The 11,617-nt window shown below is 44.8% G+C and overlaps 1 protein-coding gene across 1 annotated transcript in view; it reads right to left on the reverse strand.

The window, feature by feature from the left end:
- Positions 1-6: 6 nt before the first annotated feature.
- The window catches only part of pard6b (par-6 partitioning defective 6 homolog beta (C. elegans)), a 20,545-nt gene continuing 8,934 nt past the window's right edge, over positions 7-11,617 (reverse strand). Inside the window, exon 3 of the mRNA XM_035657347.1 lies at positions 7-2,685. Within this exon, the coding sequence (XP_035513240.1) occupies positions 1,754-2,685 (932 nt within the window). The 3' untranslated portion in view covers positions 7-1,753. The remainder of the gene's footprint in view (positions 2,686-11,617) is intronic.

Below are 11,617 nucleotides of genomic sequence, written 5' to 3' on the forward strand. Positions count from 1 at the left end.
CAAACTCTGCACGGACAGCATTTAGACTGCACACTGTAGGAACAAGAAGTAAAACTTATTTTAGACTGGAGGGGGACTTAATGACCTAATCTGTCAATCAAGTTTTTGCTGCAAGGAAGTTCATTGCAGCTTCATTAGGGGTTTTTCAAGGAAAGCAAACAGCTTCAGTGAAAATAGCACATACAGATCCGAGCTGAGGCAGACTGTACATAAGACAGAGCTGCCTCACCTTTATCAAATACAGAAAGTGTTTGTACCTGCATGTGTGTTTGTGTAAATATGACCAGGGCTTATTATAAAACACAACGTTGTCACTGTATGTATCCTCTCAACCCACATCTCACGTTATATTTGCTAATAATGGTAAAGTCCAGCTATTGATCTGCCATTTAGGCCCATTTAAGTAGTTATTCTGTGGCATTAATTGGATTTAGTGAGAATGAAGATACAAACAGAAAGAAAATGGGACAGAAATACTGGAGAGAACACTTTTCATCTGTGAATGTCTCAGGACACATCCAAGTGAACTCAGAGCCTGGCTAGAAAACAGAGATGATGATACTGTACAGTACTGAGATTAGATATATTGAGTCATGGTCCAGAAAGAATGGGAGAGGAAGAAAACAAACAAACAAAGAAATTAAATCACATTCACATTTTGTCATTTGTACACATGCAGCAGGGGAAATAGCCCTTGTCGTAGAAAGGAGAGGGAGTGCAATATGAAGGAAGTACAGGAGGGAAATTAATTCGAAGATGTCTCATTCCCAGGTAGGAGCAGTTTTCTGGAGTGACTCACACTTTCCAGTTGATCAGATGGAAACTGGTTATACAGTCGTTTGTGAGATAAGAAGTGTTGCAAAAGAAACTAAATATTAAAAGAATATAAAACACAAGCTGCTCCCATGAATTATCAAAATAATCAGCCTTTCATTATCAGTCATCAACACAGCAGGTAAAGAGAGGCAAAAACAGCTAACAACAGTGGTTAAAAGCATCTGAGCCAACACAAAGAACCCAGACTTGTTTTTTAGGCGGTTTCTCCTCAATAAAAACGACAGTATTATTGCAGATCTCAGCACTTGGTCGATTGTTGTGGCACCGCGTTGTGTGGAAAGTACCGCAACTGTGTACCGATCGCATGCTGTGGTCACCGGGGGGGAGGGAGGGTGGTCATAGTGTGGTGCAGGAGGTGGAGTGTTGGGTGACGAGGCGAAAAAAACAAACACCAAAACACAGATTGTCAATAAAAGCTTGAGCTAAATTCCTGCTTCAGTGTGTGTAATGTGGGGTAGAATGAAATAACAGTGAGGATGAGGTGTCTCATATGTGCCCTAAAGTGGAAGCTCAGCAGTTTTTGGGGTAAAAACAAGTGCTTCTAGTGATTTAGAAAATAAAGTGGAGGGTAGGGGGGCACCAAATTATACTTTTTCTACACTTCTTCATCTGACATTTTTGTGCCTGCAGCAGGGGGAGGGGGGTTACCACTATGGCACACATGCGTGGTCATTGGCATGTAGAGGAGCAAAGTACGGGGTGCAGTGTTTGACGTGTAAATGTTAGGATGTGCAAACATTTAGGTGTCGTGTTGAGATCAAATATGTACACATTTCTTTGTGCTTCTCAGGTACAGTCGCTGTGTGATGGCACAGGACGTTCCTGTGTTTGCTTTTCTGACCCACGACTCCCACCAGTGTGTGTAGTAGTATTTGTCTCTCTCTGGTTTCCAGTGTTTAGTGTGTGAATGCCCAGTCTACAGAGTTATAACGGTGCCATCCTCCTCCAGACTCCGCCTCTCCATTGCTCTGTCTGGCGACGGCGTGGTCGAGGTGGCATTGGCGTTGGTCAGCGATCCGCTGCTGCCGCTGGCTGGCAGGGTCCCGTTGGCATGGATGGAGAGAGCGGAGGTGGAGGTGGCGGCGGTGCGGAGGTTGAGGTGCGGCTCATAGCGAGGCAGCGAGGGCATGCTGTAGTTGGAGGGGGCCCGTCTGATGGGCTCAGCCTCGCCCCCCACCTCGATCACCAGGTCCTCGTCGTCCTCGTCGCTCTCCAGCTCTCCGGCGGGGAAGTTCTGGATGATGTGCGACGGCATGGAGGCGGCGGCGCTGACCCCACCCTGCGATGAGTAGCCATAGTAGCTGGCGCCGCTGTCCGACGAGCGTCCCGAGCTACCGGACGCCGCGCCTCCTCCTCCACTGCGAACAACATTGTTCCGCTGGTTGGCAGGCTTGACGGTGATGATGAGGTTGTGGCTGTTGGCGATCATCATGTCCGTCACCTGGTCCAAAGACTTTCCAGCCACCTCGATACCGTTCACCTCCAGCACCTCGTCATTTACCGCCAGCAGGCCGGTGCTCTCCGCCAGCCCGCCGGGCACCATGCGGGAGATGAATATGCCCGGGACCTTCTCCAGGCCCTGTGGAGTGACCCGTACGCTGGAGCCATCGCGGATGTAGAAGCCCAACGGTTTTTCCTGGCCGTGCTTGTACAGGCGAACACGGCGGTGCGTCTCAGGGAGAATGTCCACATCGATGATGGAGGAGACGGGGCGGAAGTCCCTGGGGAGGCTGATGATCACCGGCGGCTTTTTCCTGTTGGTGTCAGGCCGCAGAAGAACCGCCGAAAGCACTGGGTTTCTCTTCCTGGTCAGGGAGTCGGTACCAAATGTTGTGTAATCAGCTTCCTCTGCAAAATAAAAGATAGAGGAAGTGGAGAAAGAGAAGTACAGAAGAGGAAGAGAGGACAAAGATGTGGCGTAGAGACAAAAAGAGGAAAAGGTGGCAGAGAGAAAGGGAAGAGAGAAACAAAGGAGGACATACGTTAACAAAAGCCAGTTAATTTCCCATTAACATCAAACAGGGCTCAGTACACATGAAGTTGTTATTCAGGCTGACATTCTGTTGCATCATGTACTTCAGGAGAATGAAGAATGCTTTGCAATGGAGCGGCTCTCAGCCTGAGGCATCCCTGCAGAGTGTCTGTGCTGAATACACACAAGATGTTGATCCCTGGAACTTCCCTCAGGTCGTACTGATGCAAACTGCCACGCCAGCCAAGGGCGCTCGGTCCAACTTCCAGTCACGGTCAAAGGCATGTGGGTGACAGCAGGTGCCTATGGTATTATAGATTTAATATGGTTTGTGTCACAGATCTGAATTCTCTATTCTCAGCCTGGGATAGAATGAATCAATGAAGGCATTACGTCTCAACAATGGGGGAAAAGGCAAGCTGTGCTCCTGACCAACAGCTTTTGAAAGACTAGATTGACATTTGGGAAAATACATATTTGGGCTCAACAACAAGGCTTGTAAGTAAATCTAGCAAATCGAAAAAGAAAATTCTCTGGAGCTGATAATGGAAGTTAAGCTAATGAGGGCCATCTCGCTTCCTTCTCGTCTCTGCTGAGAGTCGCATATGCACAGTACCAATCGGGCACGTTTGAGAAAATTTGAGAGCAAGGTGGATAAAACCGGGTAATTCAAAGGCACATCACATTTCTGAAAAAGCCATGACAAGAGCCGACAGCATCTCACTTGCATGGCAGTTAAGAGAGTTGCCAACAACCCCTCCTCCGGGGCCTTGCTGGTGCTTGTACAAAACACAGACAAAGAGGCCAGTTCTCACACACAAAACCAGTGTATGAACATGACAACTTCCTAACTTATAAACTATATAAACGTTGTCTGATAACCACTAATAAATAAAATAATTTGTATGGGGTCAAGTAAAAATGTAAATATTTGCCTGACGGGGCAAGTGAAAAAAGAATGATTGTACCCCAATAACCCCAATACCAGTCACATACTGGTCCATTAAATATGAAGCTACAACCAGAGACAGTGAGCTTAGCCTAGTATAACAAAGGGAAGCAGGAGGACACCATTAACTTGGCTTTGCCTAAAAGTAAAAGCACCTCCAAAGATCACTAACGAACACACTACATCTATTTTTTGTGGTGGTTTCACAGGGTACTGCTTTGTGGCCAAGCACAGTGACTTTCTGGAGTCTTGTCGTCACCTCCAGGAATGTTTTTTACACAATACAGGACACAAAGCTAAGCTCATAACCTCCTGGTTGTAGCTTCACATTTAAGGGACAAATATGAGACTGGAAGCATCTTCTCACGAAACTCTCAGCAAAGCAAATGAGTGCATTTCCCTACTCCCATAAAGATTTTTGGTCACCGGTTTCAGATGAGAGAATGGTCACATCTGAACCAAGAATATTATTAAACCCTGCTCTTTGTTATGTACATTTTGAGGAGGAAGTGTGTACACTGTCAAGCTGCTATAGACTTTAACCCAACATGGCTGACATTAACACTAGAGCAGGGCAGGTAAGGGAGGGAAACACTGGACCTTGGATCTTAAATAGTTAACCAGCATAATACACGCAGCTAAACATTAACACCACACATCTTTGTGACTGTCATTCTCCTCGATTTGCCTGATAAACTCAAGTTTTTGTCTGTTTCTGATGTTATTTTTATCATCTTTCTTTTGAACTTGTTCACCTTGTTACTGTTTTTCACCACTTTGTAAACTCTGCTTTTAGATGAAAGCACTCTAAAAATAAAGCTCTGGCAGTCTCACACTGAACACTTCTCTTCCTCTGAGTGTGTGGGTGGGTGTGTGGGTGTGTGTGGGTGAGTAATCTGGGAAAATATCCATTCAGGTGGCTGATAAAGATTCCGGCTCTCAGGTTCAGATACGCACCCCACCACTCCCCTCTCCGTTCCGAAAACCAAAACAAAGGATCAACTGTCTCGAGAAAGAGCGACAGTCTCGCGTTTCGGTTCCCATGAGGCACGAGTCCTGTGTATACACGCTTACTATATCTTTGCCAGCCCTGACCTTATGGGCCAACTCCACATGAGAAAAGAAATAAAGCAACAATAGCTGAAACACGAGTTTCATCATCTGAGCATCCCGTTCTGTTCTTCCTGCAAGCCTTACCCTTGCCATGCATGTAAACACTGCCATAAAGAGAAGCATTATGCAAAAACGGGTGTACACACACACACACACGTCTCCCTCCATCGCTGACACAAGGGTTGTTCTTGCAGAGCAGTCATGCAGAGGAGGAGGCGACGCTCCACATCTCTTTTCACTCTTTCTAGACTTCTTTTCATCCAAACCCCCCCTCTATCTCCAGCATATGAAAGGGCAGACCTTACAATAGAGTTATAGTTGAGGAAAGAGAATAGGGCAGCCCCTCAGGGCCACTAACAGACCCCAACACAGCATGTGTAAGTATGTGCACACATGACGACAACATCTGCAAGCAGGCCTCACTTTAAAACACACAGTGCAAATGTGTCTATCAGGTTTATCTCTGGTTAGTGGTGATGCCTGAGCACTAATGAACAGCAGCACTGAGTCAACCAATACCGGGAAAAACAGTAGCTACATTACAGCTCATTACAGCACAGAGGCAAAGCTCTCAGTCTAATTGGCTACAAAGGCCTATAGGCATGGCACACACTATATAAACACACACACTGTTCCTCCTGTGTTAAAGTACAAAGTCTTTTGTTTCCATTTTTTTTAAATCAGGCTCGACTACCCCAATGTCACTAAAGGTAATAAGCCGGGGGACTTCATAAAATGTAAAATTTCTTTCTTCTTTATTTCTTTTTTTCTTTACTTATGTGAATCTGTATATATCTACATATAATTTACTGTAGGTATTCTATACATGTTTATAATGTTTGTGACATATAAATGAGGAAAATAAAAGGCTACTTAGGGCCAATTATACCATGATACTATTACTGACATTGTCCTATTGATGCAGGCACACCAAGTGTTTGACCTCAGGTGTTTGGCATTGTAGGACTATCTGAGCACCATCAGCGGTCTATCCGTTAAAGCAATAGTGCCATAATCACACACTGGACAACACAGACTGAGTGATTGTGGTCAGTTAAAGCGAACGGGCAACAATGGATCAATGTGAGCTGATCATTATTGTCATCCTTTTGGACAGGTTGGCACCACCAGACTACCAGAAACGTCTCAACAGGAGCCACTGAAAGAGCTGCTGGGCTAATGGCTGAAGCTACATGAGGTTAATGTCTAATGGTTACAGCGTATAAGACACTGGAGAGGTTATTTGGCGTCTGCTGGTGGGTGGGGCTTTGCATAATGTAGTACATATACTGAAACTTAAATTGCACCTGCGACTTTGTGCTCTGTGAATACATGAAGCATGACTGAGGTATGCTGCTGCCAGAGAGTGTACAGATATGCAGCTGGTTTGGCTAATGATTCACTGAACAAACGTCAGAGGTCAGCTATGAGGGCAGGAGACAGGAATGTTTTATGATGCCAAGATTTGAGAGGATATTTAGCATAAGGCTGCTGTTTAAACGGTTTTAACATTCATGGACCAATTTGCAACTAATCAATGCAGGCATTAAGAACTCATTTATCTTCCACCAGTTTTTCCTCTAGTTCCACTTTATCTTTTAAAAGATCAATTTCTTTTTTAGGTTTTCAAATAAGCCGCTAACGTGACCCTTCGCTCACATATAGTAATATCTTGGCTTCGACAGTGTGGAAATAATTCATGTGCTATTTTTAGCATAGTCTGTAATGTAGTATAATAATGTAGTATGAAGTGCTACTTGGCTGTGGAAGTGACAGTGATAGGGTTAGGTTACTACTGCAAGGAGTAAACTATTCTTCTATTTTTAGTCTTGGAAAGTAAAAAAAAAAAACACTCTTGCTGCAGCCCCATGCACACATTTTCAAGGATTTGCACAAATTATTTTCCAGGACCATTCCAGGACATTTTTCTACAAGTTTTTCTTGACGATACAGGACAGCACTTGCTTACAAACTGTCATATAAGCTGCGGGTTTGACCACAGCTCATAAGTAACAGTTTATATCAAATAGAATTAATTTTATGCTACAGAAAATGAATCTACTAGAAAGTTAAAGTGTTTACTACATGTAAAATTAACACCATTGTGCATTTGTGCAGTTTATCATTATTAGTCTGTATGAATGTAGAGATGAGAAAAAAAAGATTGACTCAATGCCGATAAGATCACTGCAAGTCAGTTCCCCTTTGCATCTGGTTAACTAGCTTTGAAGTGTCATACAGTTTATCCTACCAACACTCAAACAGAATACACACCTAGGTTTGTGCGGGCGATCAGAATGAGAGGCTAAAATATAGAAATAATGTGACATTTGAAAGGCACGGGTGTTTATTTCAGAGGGTCTCATGAAAAGATGCTATTGGTTGCATCGTGGGAAATGTCGAATGCAGGGTTTTTAAACCTTAACCCATATTACAGAGTCTGGATATCTCAGCCTCTGCCGCTTTGATTTTGCTTTTATTTTTAACCCTTCAACTACTGCAGATTAACTCTGTCAGCAACCCGTGTTGAATATGTCTTAAAGTAGCTCTGTTTGTCAAAGCTTCTCATCTCCTCAGACGATAACCATGACAGAAGACACACCTGCAGTGTATCAGTATCATACTTAACGCATACTTCACAGACCCTGAATATAAACATAATCTCCAGCCCTGAACTTGCCATGGTTCTGCGCAGGTTAGGTATTCCAGCTATGCAGTTGCTGCTTTGATTTCCCACACTTTGAATGGAGTCAGTGAGGAGCAAAGGAAGCGAAGCAATGGAGGAGAAAATGACAACCCAACACACATCGTCACAAGCGAGGACACATGCAGTGGAGTCATTCCTAATTCACACACACACACACACACACACACACCCAAGCACACACGGGGTGAACAGCTAATACATCTATATCCTGACATTGAAGGGGCAGAGAACTCTGCCTAAGGAAAGGAAACCACTTGTGCAAACTGGCATGCAATGGTTGAACACAGCATCTTCCTCAGTGCTCTATTCTTCACACACTGCATGCATCGTGCTCCAACTCTGGACTAATGGCTCAGAATAAGTGGGATGTGCAGGCATTCAGACCACACCACAGCTATTGACACCATTATCTCTGTCCGTGACACCAACGACTTCTTAAAGATAGACCAATTATCTCTTCTGAATAGTTATATCAAATGTTTTTTTAACTTTTTTTTTATACCTTTGATGAATAGTGACAGCTGAAGATAGACAGGAAATTGGAGCAAAGGCCCACAGGCTGGAATCGAACCCACTGGTGTAAGGACTCATCCTTAGCACATGGGGCACACACTCTACCAGGTGAGGTACCGATTTGAAAATGCGCCACTTTAGCTCTGATGTCTCTCAGTCTATAGTCACTATTCTGTAGTCCCGCTCCATGTCCCGCCCACAGCACACAGTAACATCTGATTGGTTCACGAGTAGCAGCCTATCAACACTGAAGACTGCTGTGCCACAGACAGAGAAATGGGAATACTTCAGAGAAGTACAAGTGCCTCAAAATTGCACTTAAGTACAGTACTTGTAAATGTACATAGTTACACTCCCCCACTATATTCTTAGCTCATTTTTACTGCAATATATAATATTGTATAATAATCACTATCCGTATCAGCCCTGAAAAATACATATCAGACAATCCCTATTACTTATCTCGACACAGAAACACCTAAAATGTGTTTTATACGTAGAAAATGATGAGCTATGAGCTGCACCTTTTCCATGGGACATTTATACACTTCCTTCCCTCGCCCATGCACCTGCTCCAACACTCTCATTACATCCTCTTCCTCAGTAACAGTAACTCCCCTCATTACGCACAATTCAAATTATGATGACGGAGCGTGACAAGGTCCTGGCTTTCCTTGTAACATAATGATCCCTGACGACAACGATGGCAGCAACAATCCATTACTTCCTGGTAGCAGGGAAACCCGACACTGTGTCCAGATGAAACAACAAGATCAGGAGGACATGACAGATCACTATCAATATTACTACTACTACAACTGCAACCACATTTATATTTCAGGTATTTTTGGAGCCGCTGTATGGCACGATAACTCACCGCACCGTAGCTACCGCAGCCACCGCAGCCGTTGCAGTGAGGTATGGAGCATTATGAACTGGGTTGCAGCACATAGATACACACATCTCTGATATAAATTATAAAATGTATTGTATGGGGACAAGCATGAGCAGTGCACTAGCTCAAAGCAAGGGGCCAGTCTTTATTTACAATGAATAATAACTGCTGTCCATGAAACCAGTCTTCAGTATGCATAACATGTCTCAAGTGTGTGAGTCAGAAAAACATGGAGAAAAAGACGAGCAGTTGAAGGTTGTCGTGTTCTGGAAACACTCAGGTTTGTTGATGACAAGTCTGGACGTTCACCACACAGCCGGTGCCACGGTGTTCCTGACACAGAATGATACAGGAGGGGGAGGAGGGGGGAGTGTGTGTGTGTGTGTGTGGACGTGAACTTGTGTCGATGAGAAAAACCAGGGGTGGCGTAAAACAAAAAGATGTGAAACAGGCAGGGGAGAAATACAGCAGACACACACAGTGGAGAGAGAAAGAAAGAGAAGAAAGGAAAAGAGAGGAGGAGGTGATAAAAACTTTCAAAGGAGTAAATTCCCGGAGGGTTACTATTCCTGGTGTGGTGAGCATACCTCCCTGGCACAGCCCAGATAAAAGCGCCTTAATGCTGCTGATAAGACAGGGAGAAAGAAATGGAAGGAGGGAGGTCAAAGGGAGAGTGCTGAGAGGAAAGGACGGAATAAGGGCAGCGAAAAAACAGAGAAACAGAAAACAGTGAACAGATATGAGCGAGGTGTTTGGGAAAGGAAGATGCTGTACAGACCTGCAGAGGTGTGAGGCAAGCTGGAGCAAAGACAAAGCCTTGATGTGTAAACTGAGCTGACAATCTGAGGAATAACTTATTAAATCCATAATTCAAAAGACTCCAGTCATGAACATTAGCCTGCTTCTAGGCCTCCTGATATAATCTTGCTGAATTCATTCTCCATTACACCATTTATCAAAAGATAACGAAACTACACTGTAGGGTAAACCAGCTGTAATGTAGCAGTATGCAATGTACAATTAACACAGCTTACGATTGGGCTTGATGCAGAATTAATCATTTTTATTTTCCATTCTACACTCATGTACAGCACTTTTTCTGCCTGTCGTCTCTGCATTATGAAGCAATTCCATCAATTTCTTTTGTGCTGACATAGACATCTTTCTCCTTCCTGCAATACCTCCTCTCCTCCTCACCCTCCCATTTTTCTCCCCTGTGCCCTTGAATCAATCTGTCCCTCAGTCAATCTAGTCCATGTTTCAGCAAGAGCCGTTTCTTTGTGCGTCTCCACCTCTGTCTGTCCCTCTTGCTCTCACAGATTCTCCTCTCTTTCCGTCTACAGTAGCTCTCCGGCTGAACTGCTCTCTCTCTGTCCTCTCAATCCTGTGATTTTTAAAGTTGCTGTTGCTACTGCTACTGCAGGTAAATCAAACACAGGACCCAATGGTCCTTTGAAGCAACAGACGTAGCACCTGTCTGAGACATACTGCTGGGAGTCAGCATGGGGCATGTAGACTGGACTGACAGTGGAGGGACTAGAGTTGGTGCTTGGGCTCATGGTAGCTAGGAGAAGGGATGTGTCTGGGGATGAGGCTGGATTTGAGCTTGGGACAAGGCAAGGTGGGGGATAGGTGCAGGTCACGTGGGGATGTAGGTTTCAGTATCGGGTTACAGGAAGGAGGCTGGGGTGAGGCGGCTAGATCTGGGTCTGATAAACCGAGCCTTCTACGCAGCCCTGCTACACGCAGCCTCCAGGAGGTGTAGGGGTAGGAAGGACAAGACGTTGGGGAGGATGGAGGAGAGGATGGAGGAGAAGAAGGAAGGGAGGAGCAGCCGCGTGGGCTGGGGGAACCCAAGTCAGGCCTCACAAGCCTGTCGCTCATGCGTCTGAACAGGGACTTTACTGGGGAGGGACGGGTAGGGGGACTCTGTGCTTCTGGTTCTGTCCTGCCTTCAGCATCTGGCTCTGGAAGACAACACAGCCAACCTGCAGTTAGATCTGACCCCTGAGGCACATTTATCATCAACGTTTAGCCAATTGCTCCGGGGCGAAAAAGATTCAAAGACTTAATACCAGTGCACCTGAAAAGATTATGGGCCGCTACAATTGTTCCTGTTGTCCACAAGTGTTGTGAGTGATCGGGGACAAAATCCACAGTCCTTATTCTGCAACACTGCGTTCTAAAATCAAGCTTAAGATAATGAGGCTCCAGTGGTCTGTCTTAGACTTAGAATATGTTATAAAGTTAGTTTTTAGTGTGAAATTCCCTTTTTGTTACTATGGACAGAGGGATGCAAAGTAGGAATTATGTATTTAAAAGGCTCTACCTGGTAGAGCTGGCTTCCCATGTGAGCAGCGGCCACTGGTTTATCTCCCAAATGTGACCCTTTGCTGCGTGTCATCCCCTCTCTGTCCCCTCTTTCCTGTTGATTTGTCGATCTCAGATTTTTAAATCCTCATATTAGCTTCAGCTGAATTTAAGAGTTCATTTTGGCTCGGAATAAGGTTTGTGGATTTTGTCCCCATTACTTGGGATCTCTTTACAGCCAGTATGGACAGGAAACAATTACAGCGACCATCAACCCTTCAATGTACATATGGGCACGTGAGTTAGGGCTGCTCGATTATG

This window comes from Morone saxatilis, unplaced genomic scaffold (genome assembly GCF_004916995.1).
Source record: "Morone saxatilis isolate NCDOM2014 unplaced genomic scaffold, NCSU_SB_2.0 Contig15, whole genome shotgun sequence".
NCBI classification, from domain to species: Eukaryota; Metazoa; Chordata; class Actinopteri; family Moronidae; genus Morone; species Morone saxatilis.